The following is a 26,645-nucleotide window of genomic DNA, read 5'->3' as shown; positions in this document are numbered from 1 at the left end:
GAAGGTGGGGGCAGGTTTGGAGGAGGAGACGCAGGGAGAAAGGGGGTACTGGGCTCTGGCCCAGGCACCCATGGGAAGGGGTGGCCTGGGCTGGCACTGGGACCCCAGTCTCATTCCTTTGCCCCTCACCATGGCCACCAGCCACTCTGCCCTGCATTTTGTCTCCTCCCAGAAGCCCTGGTGGTCCAGGTCCCCAGCCTCTCGGGGAGGGGTGCTGAGAACACCAGAGTCTGGGTGACTTACAGCACTGGGAGGGGCTCAAGGCACACGGATAGGAGGGTGTTAGAGCTTCGGTTCTCAGAACACTTGGGGATGGGGGTCTCAGAGCACAGGGGGCGTGAGGGCAGTTGGGGAGTCTCAGAGACTACAATAAAAAAACTCACACATGCAAGGAAGGACTTTAGATCCCCTCCCCCACTTTCCAGTGGAGAAGAAACTGAGGCAAGAAGGATGGGATTCTGAACCCGCCTCAGCGGAGAACCGAGAGTCCATCCCCCTGTCCTAGTCTGGGCACCTCGCCCTGGGGCCTGCTTGGCAGGGAAAAGGGTGGGGCCGGCTGGTGACTCGGGGTCCGGGTGTGCCCCTGACTCACCTCCAGCTCTGCGATGATGCGGTCCTCATCGTCCTCGTCCTTGATGGCAGAGGCCATGATGGGGGGTGTGGAGGCTGGGCGGGCGACCTCTGACACGGTCCGGCGCAGCTTCACTTGGGGCTTCTGTACCTCCAGCTCCTCGGACTCAGCCTTCTGCAAGGCCCCGGCCCCCATCAGGACCAGGCTCTGCCCTCCTCCAGCACCAGCTCACCTCCTAGGCCCTACCACTTCCAGACCATCTCCCACCTGCCCCAGCAACTCATCTGCTGCTTCCTCTGTCCCCTGCCAGGATGGAAGGAGGAGGAAGCCTGAGCCAGAAGTAGAGTCACCCCTGGCCAGCCTCCTTTTCTTCTACTTCCTCTGAGAGAGGGGACCACACTAGAGGATATCCAGAGGCCATCTCAGGCATCCCCCCAACTCAACCCCCTCATCCCCTACCCACGGTGGGAGTGGTACCTTGATGAAGGCAGAGTCCTTCTTGCTGGTGACCACAACCTCTCCAGTGCGCGTGGTGGTCAGGCCGTGGGAGGAGGGGAAGCTCCGGCGGGGAGGGGGTGGCGGGGGCGACTTGGAGGGCTTCTCCGTGCGGTAGCGGGGCACTGTCAGCTCATCTGTGGGCAGCCAAGGGGTTGGGGGTCAGGGTACTGTAACCCTGGAGTCTGTGTACCACATCTGACTTCAAGCGGATACATTTGCTTCCTCCTCCAGGGAGAAAGGGAGAGGAAAGCTCAGGGGAAAAGACATGGGCCCCCTCCTCCTTCTCTCCTACTTTCCAACACAATCTAGCCCCAGGCCCTGTTACACCTCTTATAGACCTCTCATCCCTTGCTACTCAAAGAGTGGTCCTTGGACCAACAGCATTGGCAGCCCCCGGGAGCTTGTTAGAAATGCAGAAGCTCAGTCCCCACCCAGAGCTGCTGAATCAGAATCCACATTCTAGCTGATCACTGGGTGATTTCACATGCACATTCAACTTTGAGAATTGCTGCTCTAATCCATCTCGTGCCTGCCCACCCCTCAGCCCTGCCCTGGCACAGATCTTCAGATCTTCATCCTTTCTTCATCAAGAGAGAGCAGTTTTAGTACTATTGTAAGAGTCTGACCCAGCCCACCAGGATCTCCCTCTCTCCATTTCTTCTGGGGAGGGAGGCACTGTTTCCTGGACAACCTGCAGAAAAATCACTCAAACCTGACATTCCTCCACTTTTGACCCCCAGTAGTTACCCATTAACCCAAGCCACGTCCAAGTTCCTTGGCCTTGGCCCAGCACCCTCTGTGCCTGCCAATCTTTCAGCTTCATTTCCACTTGCTACTCCCTGGCCTGCACCTGCTGGGTAACACCAAACACACACCTCCAGGCATTCGTACATGCTGCTCTCTCTCCCTGGAATGCCCTCACTGGCCAGGGAAATGCAAGACTCCAATGGAAAGTCTCCTCCCAAGGGAGGCCCTTCCTGCCCTCCCAGGGCCTCCTCTCGGACAGCACAGCACCTCCGCGGCTGCATCTACCACTCGCATCCTATTTCTGGCTTACACACCTGGTATGGCCTGGGATAGATTATTTAACCATGTTGTGCCTGAGTGTATTCATCTGCAAAATGGGAAAAGTCACTGTCTCTGCCTCCTGGGCTTTTTGCAAAATTATAAGGATTAATAAATAGAAAGCATTTGGAGCAGCTCTGGCCACACTATAAGTGCTTGACAAGCATAAATGTTAGTATTATTCACCCACAAGCTCCTTGAAAACAAGCAGTCTTACCTCCTTATCCCCAGCACCCAGCACATAGTAAGTGCTTAACAAATACACGTGGCAGGAATAAATAAATGAATGAATGACAATTGCCATTTCTGGTTCCGGGATTTGTGCCTCCCCTGGGAGCTCTCGGGCTCAGGAGCACTGGAAGCGTGTTGGTATTACTCAGCGCGGCAGCCCGTCTCGGCACGGCCTCACTCCCAGCACATCCTCGGTCAGAATGTGCAGGTGGATGACCTTCTGCCTGGACTTGCCCCTCCTCCCTGGGTGGTCCTCTCAGCAGCAGCCAGGGCAGTGGAGAAAGCCCTGGATGGAGCCCATTGCTACCCAACCCTGCTGAGTCTCCCCCTAATGGCTGAAGGTCAGGCCAGCGCCTCCCTCCTCTGGCAGCCCGACCACAAAGACTCTCACTCCCAAGTACCTTCCCCATCACCCAGAGAACTCCCACAGATGTGGGTACTCTCCCTCTGGGCTCTTCGTCAGCCCCCACCTGCCCCCATACCTGAGCCTCTTCTCCCACTGGGCTCTGTGCGGGGGGCCGCCTTCTGGCCGTGGGGGACCTTGGGGGGCTTGTGGTCAGGGCTGGGGGCTGGGCCCGGGTGGGCCTTGCTCGCACAGTCCAGGTCAGGGATGGCCTTCAGCAGCTCCGCCTGTGTCTCCTCCAGGAGCCGGTTGATGTCCTTGGCACTGTACTGGGTCAGGGCTGCCCGCTTCTCCTCCCAGTCCCGCTCGGCAGCCTTGAGAGGAGGGGGCAACAGTCAGGACTGAAAGGACTCCTGGACCTTTGTTGCCTCAGCCACACATGCAAGGAACGGAAAGGAAGCCTCCCATTTGGTCTGGTCCCTGGAGGACACTCTAGCTTCTCCTTGAGTATTGCAAGCTTTCCCTGGGAGTTGGGGATGCCATCGTCATTATAAACTACTCCCTGGAAAAACTTAGACCTCCTTCAGACATTCTATTCTGTTTCATTGAGCACATAATCTATTCTTCTGCTAACACCACATGGCCTCAGTTATCACAGGTTTATAATTTGCTTTTCTGTTCAGCCAGACTAATGTCACCCTCAATATGCTTCTTGTTCCCCAGGAAAAAGTACCTGCACATCAGCACTTCCCAACCTAAGACAGCGGCAAGAACATGTGAGCCTAGCTCAGACCCCTCCCCGTCCCGGGCCCAGCACCTCAACAGACACAGCCTTGTCCACGCTTCTCTTGCCAGGAGCATCCAGGCCTTTCGTGGGGTTGCCCGCCTTGGGGGTCGGAGGGGCTCCCTCAGCTGGCCCGCTCAGCTCGTGGAGGTTCAATGGTGGGCTGGGGGGTGGCATTTCGAAATCCAAGCTCTTGTTGAAGTCAGTCTCAGCTGTCACCTTCTTGGGGGACTGATTCAGGAGGTTGCTGGGGGGTGGCCACACACCCTCGTCCACTTGCCTGGGGTTGGGAGAGTTGGGAGCAGCTGTGAGGCCAGCAGGGTGGTGGCCCCACGGAGGGGAGCCTGGCCTGAGGGAGGTGGGGTGTGAGGAAGGCTCTGGGGTCTTGCAGGACAAATGGAAGGGCCTGGGGCGGAGTGACTGCACCCAGCCTATGGGAGAGCCAAGCCTACAACATGCGAGGGGTCACAGGTCAGAGGCAAGGTGCAGATACAGACGGCACACTAGAGACCTTGGGGGAAGTTGGGATAAAAAGTCAGGCTGATCTATGGATCTGGGCCCAGTGTGCCCCCCTGGGAGGTCGGAGTTCAGAGGTCAGAGAGAAGAGGTCAGAGATAGAATGACCTTCGGATCTGGGCCAGCGTGTCTGTGACCCCACGGCAGCGCTTGAGTAGCCCATCCAGACGCTGTGGCTCCTCCTTCAGGAACTTCACTGCCTCCACCTCCACACGCAGCACTACCCGCATCTTGCTCTGCAGGCCTGGGAAGTGAGCTGAGGGGAGGGGAAGGAGTGAGCTGGGGAGGATGAGCAGCAGGAGGGGGTGCAGTGCCTGGGGTGGGAGTAGGGGAGCCACGCTCTCTGGCCCCCAGGCTCACCCTTGAGCTCAGTCAGCGTCTCCCCGAGCTGCTTGAGCACCAGCGCCTTCTCCTCCAGTTCGGGCCCAGGTACCAGTCGGTGGTTGTGGGATACATCCCTCTGGATCTTCTCCACTGACTTCTCCAGGTCACTGCAGCCACAGAAAGACCCTTTCAGATCCTCTGGCCCCAGCCCAGCTCCCTGAAATTGGGCAGCTGGAAAGAAATCAGGCCACTGGTCAGGTCAAAATTAAGCCATCCACCAGGCCACATGCCTGAGTGAAACCAGAAAGTCAGACCTCAGAGATGACACTTCAGAAGCACTCCCTGACATGCCCTGGGTCCCCTCTTTGAAGTTCTGTTCTTTAGCAATATCAGCCCAAATCTCCTTCCCTATAACTGGCATCTTCCAATTCTCATTACGCCAAGGAGGCAGCAGAGAACCTGGTAGCTTTTCAGAGAACTGGAGATGGCTGCATATGCCCCTTGGAGGTGGCACTGCCACATCCATCTACCTTTTCTCAAATGATCTAGACATTCAGCCTCTTTCCTTGAAGAAAAAGCTACTTTAGATTTTTCAGATGGTTTATGCTAAGCTTGTATCATTTTAAAACCCCACATCTTTCTAAAATGTAGATCAGACCAAGTCACCACCTGCTGTGTTGAACCCAAAATGGATCCTGACAGTCTGAGGCTAAAAATCCAAACCCTTCAATGCAGCCAAGAAAGGCCAGGAAGGTAGTAGTTGAAAATTTGACCCCAGAGTCAGATCCAAATTTCAATCCCAGCTCTGCTCACCCAGCAGAGATCTTGGGCAGGTTACCAACCCTCTCCAGACCTCAAACTCTTCATCCAAAAAATGAGGATGGTAAGAGTTCCTCCTTCCTGGGGCCATTGTGAGGATTAAATGAGCTAATACAAGGGACCAGTGCCTGGGGGCTGCTCTTATTGTCCCTCTAGCCACATCCCCTGTCCTCCTCCTCAGGCTTGCTTCTGTTTAGAATCATCCAGAATTTCTCAGAAGTTTCCTTGAATGCGCTGCTCTCCCTGGGTCTTTATAACACCATTTCCTCTGCCTAGAACACTCCATTTACCAACCCCCTCCACACGTGACTAATTCCCATTCATCCTCAGTTCTCAATAGGACCCTCTCTCCCATTCCCTACACTTGGGGTTGGGGGTCTGCTTCCTGCCCCCCAAGCCCCTGGAGCCCCTGTTCGCTGGGCTACGTAGCTCCAGGCAGGCAGAGATCATATCTTCCCAACTCATCTCTGATTCCCAGCACCTGGCATGGTGCCTGGGGCAGAATAGATGTCTGGGAAATAATTATGGAGTGAATGAATAAGTGTAAGAAGAAACTGCTGCCCAGGCAGGTCATCTCAGTTCTGTACTTGAGTCAGTGACATCCCTGACCCACATGCAGGACTTTACATACATTCCTGTCAAATCCCATCTGTTGGATTTCAGCTCAGCCATCCAGGTAGGAACTTTTGAATCTCAGTTCTACCATCCAACAGATTTGCTCCCCCTCAAAGCTCTGTGTCATCAGCAAATCTTATCAGCATGCTTTATACATCTTCATCCAACTGGCGGGTGAAAAGACAGACTACATTGCAGCCAAGGACAAAATCCTGTGAGTCAGCTCTACCCGTTAAAGTTATCTTGGACTAAGTGCTTACGGCATGCCAGGTGCACAGTCAGCTCTTCACTTTCTTGACCTTATTTAATCCTCACAACAAATCCTGTGAGTGGGAACCATTATTTTCCAGTTTACACACAGACAAACAGTAGTTCAGACTCTAGACTACATTTCCCAGCTTCCCTTGCAGTTAGAAGTGGTCCTTCTAACATCTGACATCTAGCCAATGGAATTTGAGTGGAAGGAGTACACACTGCTTCCAGTCCTGGTCCCTAAAATCCTCCCGTGTAAGCTCCTCCAAGTTCTTTTCCTCTTCTTGTTGCTTGAAAAGCAATGACCCTGTGGATGATCTTGGAAGGCATATATTGAAGATGGCAAAACCTCCGTTAGCCTGGGTCCCTGAATGACTACACAGAGGAAGGCCATTCTGCTAAGCCACCAATGCTGTTTCAAAGGTATGTCAATTACTTTTAAACCACTATCCAATTTGTTATAACAACTATCCTAACTAATTAATTAGCTACCCTAACAAAGACAATAGGCTTTGACATAACAAACAAAACAGGAGGCTCAAGGAAATTAAGTAACTTGTCCAACATTATACAACTGTTTTGTGGCAAAGCAGGATCTACTCATATCTGACTTCAGCCATTGGTTTCTGCTGCATCTCACTCCCACACTGGTCTAACATCACCTCACACCCATCCACTGTCCCCCTGCCACTCCTCTGCCCAGCCCTTGCTCGGCCACACGGATAAGAACAACTCTCCTTTGCTGTGGGTAATACCTGACTGACTCAGGGTGGGCCAGCTTTGTAAAATGGTCACTCCCAAACATCACTCTGAGGACAAAGAGACCCTCATTTAAAAGAAGACTCAGGTAAGCCTCTAGGAGGAGATGACACTGCAACTCTCAGGCAGAAGGGATTAGGCCCCCCTTAGGCTCAGCTAACACCTCGATTTTCTGATCATGCAATCTACCAAAGCTTTGGAGCTCCTAACCTGGGCAGGATCAGATCAGCGCAAGTTTAGACATTGGGATCAGAAGGTGGTTGGGCTCTCCAGACCCAGGTTTAGTCCTGAAGGAGTTGTGAGGACAGAACCAGCTATACAATTTAGGGGAGCCTAATGTGAAATGAAGATTTTGCCTCTAGTTTAAAAATTGAGAATTTCAAGACAGCAACAGCAGAGCATTAAACTAAGCATAGGTCCTTACATGTGGAGCCCTGGGTGATTACACAGGTCACATGCCTACGAAGCTGGCCCTGGTTAGGCCAAGTTAGGCTCCAGAGATCAAAAGGTCTCAGTCAGCAGAGGCTGCCCCTAAGGGTGACATCTGGACAGAGCTCAAGTGCTTGGAAGGACAGGTGAGTGAGACAAGCCGAATGAAGCACAGAATCAGCTTTAACTTCCAGCAAGATGACAGGGCAAAAGGAAGATGCAAAGTGTAGCACAACAAGAGCAAGTATACAGGGGCTATAGCCAGAACAGGGGTAAGGACGGGCCTGCTGGTCAACCCAATGCTGGGGGAGGCTGTGGGAGCTGAGGTAGGGGGCCCATCCTGGCTAAGGCAAAACCACTTCAGGGCTGGTGTGCAGCCCAGGACCCACCCAAAAAAGGCAGGAATCCCCTTCAAAGTAGATTGAGGATCCTGCCAGAAGCAACATATTTGCCCTCAAGCTCTCTCAAGCAAGCCGACTGAGCAATGGGTTTCAGAACAGGGCAGCAGGTGGGAAGTCTGTGTATTCCTGGAGAACAGATACCCCTAGGAAGCTAAGGACCAGACACTCATATGACAGCAGCATAAATATGGCCTTTCATCTTTTCTGCCTCTGTACTTTTATATTTCCTTTCCTTTTCCTTTCATGTCTCAGTAAAGTTCCTTTTGAAAATTCCAACCCAGCTCCTCTGTGCTGAGTGAAAAGGGGCAAAGAGAGGACAGGAAAGTTGGGTTAATGGAATTCCCTGGGTGAGGAGGTCTGGTAGCTGCCAGTCTACTTGGAGATCTAACTGGAGTTGTCACTCAGTTTTCACACCTGGAGTGATGTGGTGGCTGCCACCAGCTGATTTCTAAGTGCAATGGCCCCTTATTTCATCATGTGAATCTTTGTCCCGTACTTCACTGAAATACCCATGCACCTCCAAGCTGTGGGCCCAAGGCTAAGGAGCAGGGGCCTTCTCAAGGAACCCCTTGCAAGAGGTACAGACAAATATGACTTAGTGAGGAAGCTGGGCTCCTCTAAGCAGATTCACATTGTTGACCAGCAGAACTCAAACACTCTCTGGAAAGAACTGCAAAAATTCTTAATACTGGGCACAGAGGATGCGGAAGCGTGTAGAAGGGCAGGCGCTGCCCTGATTGTATAGCCTCACAGTGCTGGAGCTTGACCTCAGGTCTCTTGTATCCTTGGCCACCAAGAGGGAAACCAGAGGGAGGAGCAGAGCCTCTGTCTCAGACCCCAGGGACTGACAAGGGAAGGCTGCAGTGGGCTGGGGCCACTCACTCAGTGGATGGACAGCTTAAGGCAGCTCCTCCCTTTAATGGTGCCAGACAATCGAATCTTGGCCAGACATCCAGTTGCTAAATTTGGATCAGAGGACCATCTTCTGTTAACCCTTCTGTGTCTAAGCATTTGGGGGTGGGTGGTTCTCTATTCTTCATTCCTCTGAAAAAGCTAAAGCCCTGTTTCAGCTGCACTAGGATGGGAGGAGGGTTTTCCTTGGCTATTTCTGGTCTCAGAGATCAGAGAACTGGAGTGGTGGCAACTGCGGCCAGTCAGCACCAAGCTGAACAAGCTAGCAACACCTGAACACTCTACCTGAATACTCTACTCTGGAGTCGCTAGCCAGAATGAAAGCAGAGGGCAGAGTGAAACCAGGCAGCTGACCACATGAGAGTAAGGCTGCAGGCCACAGGGGAGCCAGACTGTGGACCATCAGGAAGCATGACCATAGCAAAAGCAGGCATCAAGCCAGAAAAAAAGAAAACAGGAATTGTGCCAGATAGTCAAAGGTTTGTGGGTCACAGAAAAATCAGGCCACAGAGGAGTAGGAAATCAGGCTTCAGAACAGACCATCGTCACCTGTGATTCAGAAGGAAGGGAGCTGCGCCTCCCCGGGAACCAGGCTTCGGGCAACCCAAGCTGCACCCCAAGCCCTCCCTCCGCAGCTGGGCCCGGCCTCACTTGAGCTGCTGGGTGATGAGCTCCTCGTCGTTGAGGTAGCGCAGCCGCTCCTCCTCCACCAGGGTGCGCTGCCGCTGCAGCGGGTCTTCCTGCCGCCGCGCCGCCTCCGACACGCGCATGCTCAGCTCCGCCTCCGTGCCCTTCAGCAGCGCGCGCAACGACTCCAGGTTCTGTAGCTGCGGGACGCAGATGGACGGATGGACGGGGGTGGGAGGGAAAGGAGGCGCGCAGCAGGGAGCGGGCCGGGAGGAGGCGAGCAGAGGACAGCCCGACGCCGGGCGGGCTCCACAGAAGATATGGCTACTCGGCTGTGGCCTGAGCAGCAACGAAAGGGTGGGTTGGTGGAGGGCACAGGCCGAGAGCTAAGTTCTGGGGAAGAATAGAGGCAGGAGGGGAACAGCCTGGGGATAGTGGAGGGAGGAGTGCCAAGGTGGGCCATGCTGAGGGTGCGGCTGCATGGCTGTAGCCTTTAGCTGCGGCGAAGGGGTAAGATGGTGAAGAGCGGAGGACAAGGTTATGTTCTGGGTAAAGCCAGAGGTAGGAGAACGGGAGAAAAGTATCTAGGGGGCAAGGGGTGGCCCTACGTAGGGCCTTGCCCACCTTGCGGCCGCATGGCTGTTGCTTCGATGAAGGACTCAAGCATTGAGGTTTGATAAGAGTTTCCGTGGCTGGGACAGGAAACTAAACGTTCGAACCCACTTCTAAGTCCGAGTTGGGGCGATGGTGGGGGTGGGTGAGATCTTACCCATTGCCCAGATGGCAACTCTCTGCCCTTTCTCCAGCCTGTCTCTGCTCATTATTCTCACCTGATGGGCCCTGGGGCCCTCTCGAGGAGCGGGCACAGTGATGCCAGGCTCCTGACTGGTGGGACCATCTGCCAGGCGGGGCAGGCTCCGGAAGACTGTGTGGGCTCAGGAAGGGAGAGCTGAGGGGACCTGGGGGAAGGGCTTCAGGCCAAGGGAGGAGAAGGCGGAAGAAATGCGGGGTAGAAAGGGACCGGGACAGCCCTGTGGGATCCTGACAGGAGGAAGGGACTTACTGACGTGGACTCCAGGAGAGCGGTGAGGATTCAGGGAAGGGGAAAAGGGGGCTCAGTGAGAAGAACACGGGCGAGGGATGGGCTTGGTGAGGGAGTAGAGATTCAGCGAGGTGTGGGGAGTTCCAGGAAGGTTTCGGAGAGCAGCACAGTGAGCGGCGAGGGACTCGGGCTGGGACAGACTTTGGGGAAGGAGTTTTGGCGCAAGTGAGTGGGTTCTGGCGGGGCAGGGTTTGAAGGGGCAGGGCACGGGGCCAGGCCCCGGAGTGGGTGGTACCTGGAGCTTCCGCAATTGCTGAAGCTGGCTACGCAGGTCATTGGTGCTGTTCTGCAGGCCACGCAGGTGCAGCTGCATCTGCAAACGGTTGATGGCAGTGGGCTGTCCCGCAGGGGTGCTGCTGGCCGAGGGTGGGGGAGGGCCAGACACTGGGGTGGCCCCACTGCTCCGGCTGCCTGACCCGCAGGCTGCAGAGAGGAGCCACGAGGATGGGAGAAAGGGAATAAATTGTGAGCCTGGGAGGGGCCAGGGCAAGGCTCTCCCCACTCCTGGCCCCACACAGTAGCCAGAGAGATACGTGGCTCTGGCTCCCTGCCCCAAGAAGTGGTCAGCCCTTCTGTGGGGAGCAAAGCACCAGAGCAAAGACATCTTGGGCTAAGGTAACTACTCATTTATCCACTGAAGCCTAGTGATGTAGCCACTTTACAGATTAAGAATGTGAGGCAAGGGCAAGGACCTGTGGGGGATGGGGGAAGGGTCACTCACGTGCTGAGGGAGTAGCTGCTCCATTGGAGCCTTCAATCTTCTCACTGTGGCACAAGGAAAAGATTGCCATCTGGGGATCCAGGCTGGCCCCAAACCATCGAAGCTGGGTGAGACCTTAACATAATCTCCTCCACTCCCCTGATCTCAGGATAGAGTCCCAGGGAAGGAAAGGAATTCACTCAGGGCAACACGAGACATTAGCAGACCTAGTCCAGGGCTTCTGCTGCTCACTTTCCCTTCCTCGCCCCAATCACAGGCCCTGGCAGTGATGTTGGGGGAAGAGCCTCACCTGGGTGTCTCAGGCTCCGAGCCTCGCAGTAGGGCACTCTGCACCAGGCCTGTGAGGCTGGCAATCTGTTTCTCCATGGCCTCCATGCGCTCCCTGGAGAAGATGGTGGCTTTGGCAACCCCTTCTCTGGACATAGGGTCCCTCTTGCCCAGCCCCCCATTCTTGGAACTGATAATTGATAATTACAGGAAATAACATTCCCTCCCCAGCCTCCAGCACACAGACAATTCAAAGGGCCTCAATGCCTAGGGATCAAGCCCACAGCCCCTCACCTAACATTGGTAAGGCCCTTCACCATATGACAGTCACCCCCGACCCTCTCCAGCCTCATCTCTCATCACTGGCTTCCTTTTGGGCCCCACCGCAGCCTCTGTAGGCATCTGCACATGTTTTCCCCTTGCCAGGCATGCCCTCCTCCCTGCCTCCTCTCTGAAGCCATCTCAGAGTCCCCAGTAGCCTTGAGGAGTCTGTGTACACCCTCCCAAGGGAAGAACAAATATTTTCTACTGTGTCTCCCTCACTAGACAGGGCAGGAACCTGGTTTGCCCAACTTGGCATAGATAGTGCTCAGTGCAGTGCCTGGCACACAGGCCACAAGAGAACTGTGTGAATAAATGGCTTCTCCTCATCTCTCAGCACTGCTACTTGAGGGCAGAGTAGGGCAGGTCAGTGCTCTGCTTACCTCCTCCAGCCCTATACCCTTAGGAGGGAGCTGAACGATGGACAAGAGTTCCCTAGCTGAGAGCTACTTAAAGAAATGTGTTACCAGCACCCCCACCCCGGTGGACTTCAGCCGGCCCTGTGCTGGACAGCTCTCATGGCTCACATTCTGTGTCTGAGCAGGAAAGGCACTAGAGTGCTGCTTCAGCCTTAATTTTAGTTGCAGAAACTGAGGCTTATGGACTGGATGCAAACCCAGGTCTCTAGAGTCCTTGTCTGGGGCCCTATCGACCAGCCCTCAGGCCTTGCAGGCAGACAGGAAATGGCACGTCCGTCTCTCCAGTGTCTTCCCTGTCACATCCAAGATACTCTGGCGACCCCTCAAGACTACTTCGGATCTACAAAGGACTCCGGGTTTCAGAGTTCAGGACACAATATGCCACAGACTGCAGTGCCCTTCTCCCCACGTCACCCGTGCAGCCCGGAGCCTCGCGAGCGTCCCTCACCTGGTCTCCGTGTCCTTGGCTGGCACAGGCGACCCAAACCCAACGAGCGGCCGCTCTCCAGGCCCGGGGAAGAGCTCGGGAGGCGGGGCCCCGGCCGTCGAGGAGCCCCCTGTGCTGCGGGTCTTGCCTCCGGGGCTCTCGGCGAAGACTGACGAGGAGCCCGAGTCTTTGCGGAAGGACTGGCGCACCGGTGAGCCGCGACTGGGCGGCCCCGAGTAGGGGCTGTGCGGCGGCGGGGGGCCTCCGGGGGGCGCCGCCACGTCGGACAGCTTCTGCGGTGACGAGGGCGGCAGGCGGAAGCCGTAGGCGTCGCCGTAGAGCGGGCCGCCGCCCGCCGCCTTGTACAGCGAGTCCTCCAGGTCGGACTGCAGCGCGGCGGCCGAGTAGGTGCTGAGCGAGCGCACCGAGCCGCGCTTGTACAGGCCGCCCGCGCCGGGATAGGCGAACGGGTCGCCAGCGGCCGCGGCCAGGCTCAGGCGGCCTTCGTGGAGCAGCCCGTAGGGGTCGGCGTAAAGGCCCTCGCCCTTCACCAGCACCATGCCGCCCGCTTTGCCCGCCAGGTCCTCATCCGGCTTCACGTCGCGCCGCTCCAGGATGGCGCTGGGGCTCGGGCTGACGCCCGGGGCGGCGGGGGCACCTCCCAGCCGCTCCGCCGCGTGGTGCACCGGGCTGCCGGCGTAGGAGGGCGGGCGCCCCGCGGCGTAAGAGAGGCGCGAGCGCGAAGGCGAGCCCGACGGCAGCCCCGACGGCAGCCCGGACGGTAACCCTGGCGGCGGCGAACCGGACGCCAGGTGCGGCGCCGGTGACAGGTTGTTGAGGCGCCGCGTGGGCGATGACTCCCGCGACGCATACACCATCTCTCTCTGTGCAGGAGACAGTCCCGGAACCCCACAGGACTGGTCACAAAAGGGATCTCTTGCCCCTTGCTTGAGGAGCCAGCGGCTCCCCTCTGACGCTTAGGAAGTCCCTTCTGTTCTCTGCCTTCCCTCCCTCCTGCTGCCCCTTGGGCCCCTTTCCCATCAGGGCTCCCAGCACAGGGGAAGAAGTGGCAGGTGGAGAGGCACAAGAGGAGCAACCCCCAGCCACCCTATGGTGAGGGATGGAGAAGCAAAAACGGAAGGGTGGTTCCTGAGAGAGGCCTCAAACACTATTTAGAGGCTGTTCGATCTTGATCGGACAAGAGGGGAAAATGGTAGGTGAAGGGAGGGACTCCTCCATGACCCCACGATTAATGGAGGCCACCCTCTGCTTCAGCCTCCACGTTCCCTTCTCCAAAGCTGGCCCTGGTCCCCGGTGACATGTGACTAGGCTCTGTACAGCCTCCCCAATGCCCTGGGCATCCCCAACCATACCCGGAGGTCCCCGTTGGTGAGGTGTGAGCCAGGGAAAGCGGCGTAGAGTGGCTCCTTCCTATAGATCTTGATAATACTGCGGTCCTGGATGTCCCTGGGGGAGGGAGGGGTGCAGAAGGTCACCATCCCCCAGCCCTACGATATAGAGGGGCAGCTACTCCAGGCAGAAGAAAGAAGAGTGGCAAGAGGGACCAGGAGCCCCAACCCCTTCCTAAATACTTGCTCAATGGTTCTCGTGCCTCAGGCTGCCTGCCAACACCCACACCCAGCAGCTTCCACCCGCCCACCTCCTCGGCCTCAAGCGCCATTTTCAAGGTAGCTCAAACCAAAGCCAACCAGCAGGGTGGAAGATATAAAGGGGAGGGTAGGGTCAGCGACCGAAGAAAGGGGAGGGGCAGTAGGGCTCCGGGAGGAGATGGGAGGGGCTAAGTTTGGGTCAGGAGCGGGTTCGAGACCCCCACCCCCGCCCCAGGAGGAGAATGGGGAAGCCCACTCCATCCCCCCGGGGGCCACGCCCACCGGACATCCTCCAGCTCATAGAAGACGTTCCGAGCCTCGTCTTTGATGAGGATGGCTGTGTTGGGCGACTTAAGCATGCCCATGGTGAGCTTCTGCGGGAACATGTGCGCGATGAGTGCGTGCAGGGTGTCCAGGCTGCTGACCTCGTGCGTGATGTGCACGCGCCGAGTCTCCTCCCCGAACTGCAGGAACAGCACCCCTACGAAGGAGACGCCAGGCTCTCTGTCAGTGCCACCACCACTACCATCACCACGTCGCCGGCCCAGGGAGCCTTCGGGAGCCTCGCTGGTCCCGCAGAGGCAGGGCCTGAGGCCAGACGCTGCCCCAGAGTGCAGGTGCACCCAGGCACTCCTCATGCTGTCGGCCTCTCAAGGCACCTCCCCGACCCTAGGCAGATTGGAGTCCGGACAAGGAAGTGGAATTGGAGGCAGGAGCAGGTGGGGCAGAAACAGAGTAAGTCGTTGCTGATGGGGAGAGAGGTGAGAAGGGAGTGGATGAAGGAAAGAGGGGCTACTGAAGAGGGATGGAGAGAGGAGCTTGGAGAAAGAGAGGGCAGCAGATGCAGGGGATGCTGAGGGAAGGAGAAGTGAGGGAAGAGGGAGGTGGAAGAAGGCTGGGAAGAGAGAAGCTGAGGAGGGAGAGGCTCTGAGAGAAGATTGCCAGGGGCATGAGTGGGGAGGAAGGGAGCCAGAGGCTTCATAGAAAGATGGTTAAGGAAAGGCTGGGTAGTGAAGAGGACACGAGGTTTCCAAGGCGGAGCAGAGCAGAGGGAGGAGCCAGTGGCTGGGAGGGAAGATGGACAGGGCAGCTGGGTAGTACCTGGCGAGCGCAGCTTGGTCTGGCTGGCTGAGCGGGAGAGGGGCAGGCTCTGTCGGAAGCGGTTCATCCTACTGAAGCCCAGGGGCAGCTCTGCCTCCGACATGGTCTCCAGTGACTCAGCCGAGGCGTAGGACAGCTTAGCTGCCTGGTCTGCCAGTCCAGGCTGGGCTCCCTGAGTGTGGCGCGAGCTGCGGGTCTGCAGGGGCAGGGCCGGGTGAGGGGAACCAGGCATGAGCCCCTTCTCTCTGTCCACTGCTCCCAACCAGGGGAGCCCCAGCCAGCCAGCAAGACACACACCCACCCCACCCCACACACACCCACAGGGGTCTCCTGGATTCCAGACTCGCTGTGTGGCTGCAGGAGAGTTCCCCAGCCTCTTGGGGCCTTGGCCTCCCTGGGACACTCAGCAGGTAAGGAGTGGGCAAAGGACTCAGGCACCCTGGGAAGCCAGATCAGAAACCATCTGAGCTGGAGCCATGGGCACACCTGCTATTTTGAGCTCCCAAAGAACAACACCACAAATTTGTCACCGAGGTGAGCAGCAGAATCGTTGAGCAAATTGGGGCATTAGTTCCAGACATTAATTAAGCAGTGGTTTTGTGAGCGGTGAATTTATACTTCGTGGAGTTCAGAGGGTTGTGGTGGGAGTGGGAAGCAGGGCCCAGGGAGGAAATAGAGAGCTACGGCCCACAGGATCCCAGCTCTGGGAGGCATGAGCCCTTACAGTGGCGGGCACAATGTCCCGGATCTAGGGCGACTGAGAAAACCACCCTAAAACTGAGCTGGACCTCAGTTTCAAACAGACTACTTGCCTAGTACATGCAATGCGCATGCTCAGCCCAGTGCGGTCCACACAAGCACATGGCATCAGTGCCAGACCTCAGCCCCTCCTTGCATGGCACATGCTGCCACACAGCCACCTTGCCTGGCTGGCCTCCTGGAAAGGCCTCCTCCAGTACCCAGCAGGGCAGCTCCTTGCCCTGAAGCTACAACTGAGGCTAGGAAAGGTGTCACCCAGGGACCATTCCCTGCCCCAGGGACAGCTCAATTACTCTCTCTTTGAGGGAGGGAGGGGTGACCAGGATTTCAACTGCATTCAGGAGCCTACTTCTGGCTGAAGCAGAGCTATCACTGGGGCACTCCTGACAGTATACCCTAGCCCCTTCCCTCAAACCTGGTTGCTGTTGGAAACTCATTTATTTAAGGGAGAAAGATAAGGAATCAGATCTACATCATTCTATGTTATGTAACATTATATACCTGTGTTATATGGATAATATATATATATATATATTATCGAGAAAAAATCATGTTGCCTAATTTATTTTTCTATGAGATAAACTGCCTGTTTTAAACAACAAATCACTCAAAACCAGTAACATTGGTTATCTTGGGGTGGAGACAGAGCTTTCTCTTTTTACATTACACATTTTTCTGCTGGATGACTTTTGCACAGTCAGAATATATCACATTTATAACTTAAAAAGACAGTAAAAATCTCTCTTAAAAGGAGTCATTTCTTCTTCTCCTAAGCTCCCTCCTTTCCCAAATCCTGATTAACCCCTAATTAATCTCCATTTTCAGATTAACTCAATTTAATGTTCCAATCAGATTAGTACTCTCAGAAAGAGAGAGCATCTTCCTCTGATGGGCAATATGCTCAGCTGTCCCCAAAGTGGCCTCAAGGGCTTAGGGATGTAGCAGGTCAGTTTCGAGGACCTTAATGGGCATCCAGCCTCAAGCACAATTCCTTGACCAGCAGGTGGGCATGGGTCTGGGGAGGAGGGAGGCAGCATAGGAACTGGGCCCACTTGGGGGATGTCTGTGCCCAGACTTTGGATCCTGCAGCTGAGTTCTAGGCTGATCACCAGTGCCGGCCATGGCCCTCTGTCTCACTGCTGTGTGGGGAAACAGGCCTGGTCTGATGGTCATGGGGTTGCCAGGCAACTGGAAGGTCAGCGGTTGCCAGGCTGGTGAGGATAAGGGGCTATAGAATTCAGGCAGAATAAGGCAGCTAACAGGGATGAAGCGTAGGGGTAGCCAGAGTGCCTGGCGGGGACACAAGTGAGTGGCCAATAAGAAGATGGAACAGGGGCCAGAATGAAGTGGGGCAGGGATCCTAGGGACTGAGAAGGCAGCCCCCTGCCCAAGGAATCCTGGGAGAAGAGTTGCCCACATTCCCTGCCCCACCAGTTCCTGCCTCCATCCTGGTCTTCTAGGCACCTTTCCATTCTCAGTTTTTGTAGAAAACCCTTTTGAGAAGAGAGAATGCCCATTTGCGCTTCTCTCCAGCCCTAGGTTGGGAGAACAGGGCAGAAAAAATTGAGACATCCAGAAGGACTTCCTCACTACAAGGGAGATGGCAAGAGAACAAAACAGTAATTCAAGCAGAGCTCTCCAAAGATAGGAAGGGGCTTCCCGAAGAGGGAAACAGTGAGCACCGGTCCCTGTAGATGCTCCAGGGAGAAGCCGATGACTCAGAGATCAGTCAGATGGAACCTTGAGTAGGGGCAGTCAGACTAGGAGCTGAGGTTCCCAAAAGCTGTACACAGACTGGAGCAGAATCAGTTGAGTGCTTTTAAAACCACTCTTTTCAGGGCCCCACATTCATAGAATCTGAATCTCTGGGGGTTGGAGTCTGTGGTTCAAGGTTTTTGACAGGTTCCCAAGGTGGTTCTGATTTGGGAGTCTAGACAGTATCCATGATTCTAACAGCTAATGAGGTAAGGCTCACTATGAGCCAGGCACTGTGCTTAGGACGTTCGATCTTGCATTTCTTCTATCTTTATAAAAACTCTCTGATGCAGATATTGCTCCATTTTATGGAGGAGAAACCAAAGCCAGGAAATTATGTAAGTTGCCCCAGGTCACCCAGCTAGTTAGTAGCAGACTAGAATTCCCACCAGGCAGACTGACTCTTGGACCCATGCTTTGAACCACTACACTCTACTGCTTCCTCTAAAAAGGCTGTATGCTCGATGCCATGATTCTGTGATTCTCTGATTCAAGGACTTCTCTCTGGGATGATGCATGCAAACAAGATGCTTGGAGCAAGATGACACTTGCCTCCCACCCCTGTCATGATGCCCAGGACTTGAGGGGCCGGAGACTCCAGGGCACAGGCAGCAGTCTAACTCTGTTAGATTCTGAGCCTGGGTACCAGAGCGTGCTCCCCCCAGGGGTCAGTAGGATGCCTCTCAGGCTATGGATAGTCCAAACTCTCCAGAGGAGGCAGGAAGGCACCATCCCTGAGCTCAGCCCTCCACTTGGGCAACAGATTTGGGAGTGCAGGGCTCTGAGTCTCTTGCCGGGCACTGACCAGCTCCCCAAAGTGGAAAGTAGGAAAGGGATGAGGGACCCATCATAGTCACAGGGCCTCCCTGGAAGATGAAATCTGAGTTCAAAGAACAGGGCCCTTCCTCAGAGCCAGCAGTCTCTCCAGGCTGGGGGGTGGACATGCCTGTCTTATTCAGGGAAACGCCTGAGTATCCCCAGCCCAGATCTCTAGCAGGAGTGGCACAAACTCCCATGCTGGATCCACAAGCCCCTGGCAGGCGAACCCAGACTCTCTCAAAGCAGCAGCCACAGCCTGCAGCCCCAAGGCCCACCGCCCACACCTTGCAGACGCACACCCTTGTGCAAAGCGTGTGCAGGGAGGGGCAGGGGCGGGACAGCACATGCAGTTGTCACAGAAGCAGAAGCACCACGCACTGACCTTGAAACTCCAGTAGTTTGGCTGCTGATGAAAATAAGAGAAGAGATGGTTATGCAGGGGCTGGGAGGACAGAGGAGGACGAGGGATAGGTTAGAGACCCTTGGTGCTCAGCACTCAGCCCTGGGAAGTGGGCCCTCCACCCTCCCGTGAACAGGAAGGTGGCAATGCCTGGTACATCCCATGCTCTACCGAGATTCAGGATGGCCCTGAGCAGGCTCCAGGCCTGCTGGTTGGGACAGGGGAGAACCGTCCCAGATGTTTATAAGCCACGCAATCTAGTCACAGTAACTGTCCTTGGAGAATTACAGGCAGGAAAAGACGCAGATGACCGTGACGGAAGGAACACACGAGATACTGGCAGAGATGAAGCAGAGCTGCGGGGTCAGAGTAATGGCATCTGGTTGTGGCGGGCCAGGGAAAACTTCCAGGAGGAGGTGGCATTTGAGCTGGGTCTTGAAAAATGAGCAGCTGGAGATTGGGAGGAAAGGCTGGCTGAGCAGAGGGACAGAGTGGGCAAGGGCCTGGGGTGGGCACATGGAGAGTGTGTTGAGGGAATAGCCTAGCTTCAGCTGCAAAGAGGGGGCTGGGGCCAGGGGGCGCCCTTGAATGTCAAGTGAAAGAATTTAGACTTGACTGGGTGGACAAACAGAAAGCATTTGAGTGAAACAGAGTGGGATGGGAACTGGACCCAGGAGGGCTGATGGGGCAGGGAGTGGAAGAAGGAGGCTGGGGGTAAAGGCCAGGGCAAGGAGGCCTGTATAACATGATGGCCTTGGATTACAGGGAAAAGTGGACGATGCCAATTACCCCACAGCACCAGGCAATGGATGGGGAGCCGTGGCCATCAAGGCAGCGTGGCAGTGTCCTGTGGCAGGACAGATGAGTGAGGAGGGCTCCCTGCTCCCCTAGAATGAGGGGCCTCAGGTTCTCCCTCACTCACAATGACCTAGGGTCACCCTGACTTCCCTAGAGACCAGAAGGCCCCTCCAGATGGCTTAGGACAAGGGAGGAGTGGCCTGGAGGCCGAGTTGGTTCTTGGCAAAGCTGAGGGCACCCTGCTGACCGGTGCCAGCCTCAGCAGGAAAACAGAGGCAGCAGATGGCCTGGCCCTGGGGTGCCTGGCACCAGCGGACAAGATTCCCTAGGCTTCAGAGCCACTGGCAGAGGGGCACTGCGGGTCCCTGATGGGGGGAGGACACCATGGCAGGATGTCCTGAGCCACCTGAATACTTTCATGAATGGCAGGAAGGAGCTGGGGAAGGGCACTGTTGAGGTGGAGGCTTCAGATCTCTAGGGTGGAAGGGATGCCAAGCTGGGGCTGGGATGAAGAGGTTTACTCTTCAGGACAGTCCCATTTGGGCCACAGTCCCCACCTCTCCCCCCAGCAGGGCTCCAAGAGATGCAAAATAATAGTCACATGCCAGGCAGAGGAAGGGGACAGCAAAGTCTGTGCCCTAACCAGTGCCTGGAACAATCTGTGGATACATGCCACCTCCATGGGTGCCGGGGACAACCACAGGTGCTGAGGGGAGGGGAGGGGCTGGAGTAACAGGCTTTAGTCACAGCTGCCTGTGGCCTTGGCAAGGGGAGGGGTAGCCGGGGGAGTGGACACATGGAGGTGGAGGGGGGCATGGCAGACCCAGGCAGAGGGCATGGGAAGGTTTATGATGAGAGTCATGTCTGCAGCCCCGGCGGCGATGGACAGCTCTGCAGAGAAGGCAGCCATCCCTCACCTACCACCACCATCACACCGTGTACGCACAGGCCACCCAGAATGGCCTGCAACACCAGGCCCCACACAGCGCTGCGTGCAGACTCGCAGGCAGTGTCCGATAAGGACATCGCTACACACACACCCAGAGCAACAAAGACACACCTACAGAAGGACACACGCCCCCGGAGAAAAGCCCTCCACGGTTATAAACAACCCCAGAAACAAACAGAAACTCAGAGACAGAGATACTCATATGAGGATCACCCCCACTCATATAAAACATGCACCCCCCCCACAGGACACTGACTTGCTCACACACACTCCCACAATCACCACTCCAGTCAGAATCACGGAGGTGCTGGCACCGTTCACACACCCCTAGCCCCTACGAATCACAAACACACAGAGACATGGATTCCCATTCACACATATGTACACACACACACAAACCCAGCTACAGAAACACAAAAGCAAAACACTCACTGTACGTACACATACAAAGAGAAAGTCTCATCCCGCCACCCCCCAGCTAGCCAGGTCATGGTGCCTCCGGCCACCTTAGCCACTGTGCGATGTCCATGATGTCCCAGGTATCACGTGTCAGGTAGGTCAACTTCTGATTCAAAAGAAGCAGAGATCTTCCCCACCCCAACCCCCAGAAGTCAACACTTGAGACTCAGTACGTAAAGATGGCTGAGGCCCACTTCATATCTCTGGAAGGGAGACAGGGATGGGGCCTGGCTACAGCCACACTAGCTATGCCCTTAACATGGGCCTGCCTCACACTCTAAGACTGGGCACATCCACAGGGCAGTCAGACCTGGAAAGGAAGGATCACTCACTGGGGCCCGGGGAGAGGACTGGGTGACATCATTGCCACGGGACAGGCCAGCAAAGCCCCACTAGAAGGTAAAGATGGAAGAGTTGCTGTCTTTGTGCTTGGCGAACTGAGAGAGTGGCTGAGATCAGAGTCCTAGGACTTTGGGTTCTGGCCTGGAAAGCACGCTGAGTGAACCCCACCCCTACGTCACCTCTGGAAAGTGAGAGGGATGATCCTCTCTCCTGTTGGCCCCACCAGGAGTGAGACAGAGTCTCCCAGCAACTCAGTGTCCTTGGAGGGGAGAAACCATTATGGGAAGAGGTCCTCAGGGATGCCGTCCATCCTCTGTCTCTGCCTCTTTCCAGGGTGTTAAGCCCGTGGGACAGCCTTGGGTGACTGAGAGCAGAGGGCTCTGCCTGTTTGCTAAAGAAGGGCTCTCCTCTTCCAGCCTCCAGCGCCCTTTACTCCTCACCCTGTTCCTGGTTGTCTGGTCCTCCTGCCCTGCCCTACACTGTGCCTGGTATATAGTAGGCTTTCAACAAATATTTGATCATGAATGAATGCCAGGAGAACAGGACAGGCCACTGGCAGAGGGGGATAGTTCTGAAATGCTTGTCTGGCAACTCTCTGTCTCCTGGCACCCAGAACTGCTCAGCCTTCTAGGTCTTTTCTCTGGGAATTCCCCAGTACCAGAGAACCCCTGGAAGGAGGACAGAGGGCAGGAAGGGTCCAAGAGAGGTCTGGCTCCCCAGCCCAAGCAAAAACCTCTAGTAACTAGGGTGAAGCTGTCTCCACTGAGAGACAGGCTGGCGTAGGGGGCAGTGAGAGGGTGAAAGCAAGAAAGGGTTGAGTAGGAGAACCCCTGCCAGGGTAATCACTTGCAGAGAAGAATCTTACAGCAACTGGGGCAATGAGAGGTGTTCTAAGAGGATAAGATGGAAACCAGCCATCTACTCCGCAGGGACAAGGCTTTCAGAAATATGCAAAGAGGAGCTTCTTGGAGACCCAGGGCCAAGGGTCATCAAGCTGCCTGGTGAGTAGAGGAAACAGCTTCTTCCTTCTGGGGGATAAGGAGTTAACTCCCTCCCTTCTCCACCCTAAGCACCCTGTTGGGGTGGGGGTGTCCTTCCCTCGGCCAGCAGCTGGCCCTTTCTCCTGCCCTGGGAGGGGTGGGGCCGTGTCCCTCGGGAGCCCTAGAGCAGCCAGCTGAGGTCTCTCCCCTGTCCTGGGCAGACGTGCCCTGTAGGCTAGGTGAGTGCGTGACCCCTCCCTGACCTCGAGCCCCGACGACGACGACGACGACGACGACGACGCATCCTCTCGAGAGGGAGGACAACCTATAGGTCGCATCCCCGCTCTTTAGTCCCCTAGCTCCGCGTGCCCCAGCTCACACACCCACCTCTCAACTCCTGTGAACATGCGTCCACATAAACACTCGCCCCACACCCCCCGCCAAGGCTGGGGCTCCTCAACTCCCCCCCCCCCAGGACGCCGGTCTCCCACCTCGACGCACGTGCACGACCACCCCCTCCCCTGGCGTGCCCATCCACACGGTCACCGAGCCCTTCCCGATGCAGAGTGCGTGAGGTGGGGGTGTGTGCTGCGGGACCTCCGCTAAGCCGGGGGCGAGGGCGCACCCCGGAAAGGTCATGACTTTCCGAGGTTGGGGGAGGGGACGCCAGCCGCATTTCGGGGTGGGGGCGGGGCTCCTGCGGAAGGCTGCCAACGCGATGGAGGAGGGGAGGGGGCGTTTCTCAGAGATCCAGGACCGCAACGGCCTGCGCGCCCCCCACCCCCGGACCGCCCCTCCGATCCATGGGACGGGCTCCCCATCTCCGCGCCTCAGCCCCCGCAGAACCCGAGGCTGCAGCCCGCGCCCCCGCGGCCGCTCCCCCTTACCTGCGGCCACAGGTGTACGCGCCGGGCCCCCAGCCCCAGGTCCCGGGTCGGGTGGCGGAGGGAGGGCGGCCCCCTACACCCACCCACCCGGGCTCTTCCCTCCCCCGGCCGCCTCCGCAGCCGCCGCCGCGGGTGCCCTTTGCTGCAATGCGAGAGCCGCCGCCGCCGCCGCCGAGCCGGCCCGGGCCCCGGTCGCCCCGGTAACCGCGACTCCACCTGGCGCGGCACGGCGCGCCGCCGTGCACATCCTCTCTCCGGCCCCCTCCCTGGCGCGGCCCCGCCGGCGCAGCCCCGCCGAGGAACGGCGGAGGCTGGTGGCTGCGTCGCCGCGGTCACCCGATACGCCGGCCCGCCACCCGGGACTCGGGTTGCAGCAGGAGGGAGGGAGGTTAGACAGCCTAGTGGAAGCGGGGGAGGGGCTGCGGCTTGGAGTCTAGCCTCTGGTCCCCTCCCAGGATCCTCTTCAGGACCCCTCTCCCAACGGTCTGGCCTAGGGTGTGAGGGGAGGAGAGTGGCCTGCCTCCCTACTCGCCACCCTCTGAGCTTACAGCCTCTCACCACCAGGGTCCCAGCTGTGCACCATTGCCCTTCTGGCTCTCCTGTGACTCAATTCCCAGCCAAACCTGGGAGACCTAGAAATTTCCTTGGTGGCCTCTGATCCTGCTCTGCTGTGTGACTCTGACATTTGCTGAACGTCTCTGGTCCTGCACTTTACACAAAGGAGCCTCAGATCCAGCCATGGGAATGGGAAGTGCAATGAGCACTAAGTATAAAGTGAAGACAAGATCATATGCATAGCCACTTTCCTCTGGACCTATGAAGCCCTGGGGTGAGGGTCCCTTCAAGCTCTCCCCCTTCCTCCATCAGAGCAGATTTCAGATATGGACAGGCCTGGAATCTCATATCCTGGGACAATGGAGATGACCAAGTCCAGCCTCACTCCCCTCCATCACCCCAACCCAAGACCCTCCATCTCCTCCACCTGGGGAGCACACCTGTCCTCTGCCTCATCACCATCCCTGTCTCAGCCCCACTTTGACCTCCACTGCACACCTGGCCACTCAGGACAAGTCCATCCCACTTGCCATGCAGCCTTAGGGGCAGACACATCTCTGCTCCCTAAGTTCAGTCAAGACGGAGCCGAGAGCTGGGGAAAGAAAATGGGCTGGGTGCCCTGTGAGTGATGCCAAGCTTGCCAGTCTGTTACTAGACTTGAGTTACACTCAGCTAAAAGTCCGTTCTCTGGAGCTTTGTCCTTTCCTAAGCTGTCACATTTTTCTTTCTCCTAATTCTCCTCGAAAAAGTCAAGCTTTGCTGCCGCTCCCCAGGAGGCGTGGGGTATGAGGGTAAGAGAGGATGGCACCCAGGTGACTCACTGGGTTCTCTGCCTCTACTCTTCCTCTGCTACCCTCAAGTCATGGTCCCCTCAGAGCTGCCCCTGGCCTGTTGCAACTCTGACTCCCTGCCCCCTCCTCCCCTCTGGGGCTTCAATGCCTGTTTCCCCCCAGCTTCCCACAGTAATGTCCAGGCCTGAGCTGGGGGCCCAAGCCCTTAAAATCCTGTCTCAGTGTGTTCCTGTCCATCTGCCCATCAGGGAAACTGAGGCATGATAAGGATTCAGGAAATGGGTTCAGAACAAATGGCTAGGTGTCAAGGTCCTCTTCCTTTTGAAACTAAGCCCTGGATACAGCAAGAGGGATGGGAGAGAGCCACCATGAACTTCCTGCTGGGGAGACAGCGGGGGATGATTGGGTCTGCTCAGAGATGGAGGGTAGGGTGGGGAGAGAGGAATGAGATGACCTGTAGTGGGGCTGTGAATTGGGTACAGGGGACAGAGACTCTTGAAAACCAGTGGGGGGAGGAGGGAGGTACTCCTGTTTAAAGGAAAAAATGATCAAAAAAATTTTTAACCTGACTATTCTCCCTCAAAAAAAAAAAATTTCCTTCCCCAAAGCCAAATTTTGCCATGAGTTTGGGGAGGTGGTGGTAGGAATTAGACAATCAGGGGGAGAAAACAGGGCATAGGAATCTCCTGAAAATGGGAGGGGGGGTCTTACAGAAGAGAAAGGGATGCAAAATGAAAATCCTGGATATCCCCCCTCCAAAAAAATCCTCCTCAAAGCCCAAGTCGGCTATGGGTTTGGGGGGTGGGGTGGAGGTGGGTGACTCACCTGGGCCGGCTGGCCAGCCCCGGAGGGGGCGGAGTCGCCATGGAGGTGGGAGCAGAGGGAGCTGAGGAGGCACACGGGGTCCACGGTCCAGCCGCCAACCTGTGTGTGCGAAGCGGGGGACACCCCATTAGGGGGAGCGGGCAGGAGCCGCTGGGGGCCTGTGACGGGGCAGGGAGGGGCGTTCCTGGGTGAGAGTGGCACAGAGCTCACATCGCAGAGGGTCCCCGCAGCTGGTTGCCTACCAAGGCTGGGTCTCTAACTAGAGCCCTGGGCCTGTTTGCAGGGTGTTTCTCTCCTGTCAAGCTGGGGGCTCTTTGAGCCCAGGGCAAGGCCTTCCCCAACAGATACTCTTGAAGTCCTTATCTTCACTTCTTGGCTGCCTCTTGGGACACTCTGCCAGGGAGCTGTCCCTCCCCTCTTCCCTCCTCCAGCTCTTCATCCCCTCCTCACTGAAGATGTCACCTCCCACCTCACAAACATGAGAACCATTCCACGGGGGCCTTACCCGAATGTGCCTCTGCCCCGAAAGGGAAGAGGCTTTCTTCTCCCACACCACACCTAAGGCTCAAAACCCGTGCCCTCCTGACTTCCCCAGGCCCTTTTCCCCCTCAGCATCCTCAGATTCCTCCATATCTCATCCGGTCACCCCTCAAACAGTTACTGAGGCAGCGTTATCCAGGCGTAGGCACTGAGCAGTCAATTTAAGTGAAACAGTGGTAGATCCTACCCACTTAAACCCTCAGGAAGGGAATGGATAGGTGAATGAATGAATAAAGGAATGAACTTGTGAGTGAGCGGCCGTGCTTTGATTCATTTACTAAGTATTTACTGAGCAGCTACTCTGTGCTAGTGAACGTGTGAGACACACTGGAGGCCCTCAAGCACGCCCACGTCTTCTCTTGCAGGCCTGTTGCCCCTTGAAGCCGCCATCCTGGCTGCTTTCATCTCTTTTCTGGCCAAACCTTCCCAGACAGGCCTGCAGCCCAGCGCTCCTGGTCCCTCACCACCTCCAGCTTCTTCCACCCCTGACACTAGACGTTACCTCACCACAGAACGAGAAAGGCACTCTGGAGAAAGGAGATCCTGGCCAGTCCCAACGGCTGTTTCTCTCTCCCCACCCCTCCTGACTTCAGAAATGCAGGGGGCCCTCCTGCTGGGCCTCTCTCCTCTTCCTCAGGAATGCAGGACATTCCTGGTTCCCCACTCCCCATC

The 26,645-nt window shown here is 56.5% G+C and overlaps 1 protein-coding gene across 13 annotated transcripts in view; it reads right to left on the bottom strand.

Annotated features, from left to right (window-relative positions):
* SRCIN1 (SRC kinase signaling inhibitor 1) overlaps positions 1-26,645 on the bottom strand; it is a 69,824-nt gene that overhangs the window by 13,403 nt on the left and 29,776 nt on the right. For 7 of the 13 annotated variants that reach the window (XR_012059612.1, XR_012059613.1, XM_072938828.1 and 4 more), the window contains 16 exons: positions 25,434-25,532; positions 18,830-18,853; positions 15,115-15,310; positions 14,296-14,494; positions 13,777-13,870; positions 12,425-13,287; positions 11,259-11,351; positions 10,970-11,013; positions 10,484-10,671; positions 9,171-9,346; positions 4,369-4,499; positions 4,117-4,264; positions 3,526-3,772; positions 2,848-3,082; positions 1,049-1,203; positions 593-745 (listed from right to left, as the gene is read on the bottom strand). Coding sequence is in view for 11 of the 13 variants with exons in the window: in XM_072938828.1 (XP_072794929.1) it covers positions 593-745; positions 1,049-1,203; positions 2,848-3,082; positions 3,526-3,772; positions 4,117-4,264; positions 4,369-4,499; positions 9,171-9,346; positions 10,484-10,671; positions 10,970-11,013; positions 11,259-11,351; positions 12,425-13,287; positions 13,777-13,870; positions 14,296-14,494; positions 15,115-15,310; positions 18,830-18,853; positions 25,434-25,532 (3,045 nt within the window). In the remaining 2 variants the exon portion in view is untranslated. The remainder of the gene's footprint in view (positions 1-592; positions 746-1,048; positions 1,204-2,847; positions 3,083-3,525; positions 3,773-4,116; positions 4,265-4,368; positions 4,500-9,170; positions 9,347-10,483; positions 10,672-10,969; positions 11,014-11,258; positions 11,352-12,424; positions 13,288-13,776; positions 13,871-14,295; positions 14,495-15,114; positions 15,311-18,829; positions 18,854-25,433; positions 25,533-26,645) is intronic. The other 6 variants (XM_072938831.1, XM_072938837.1, XM_072938830.1 and 3 more) reach the window with 5 other exon arrangements.

This window comes from Vicugna pacos, chromosome 16 (assembly GCF_048564905.1).
Source record: "Vicugna pacos chromosome 16, VicPac4, whole genome shotgun sequence".
NCBI classification, from domain to species: domain Eukaryota; kingdom Metazoa; phylum Chordata; class Mammalia; order Artiodactyla; family Camelidae; genus Vicugna; species Vicugna pacos.
Note: the sequence above shows the minus strand (reverse complement) of the source record. Positions and strands in the feature narration are given on the sequence as shown.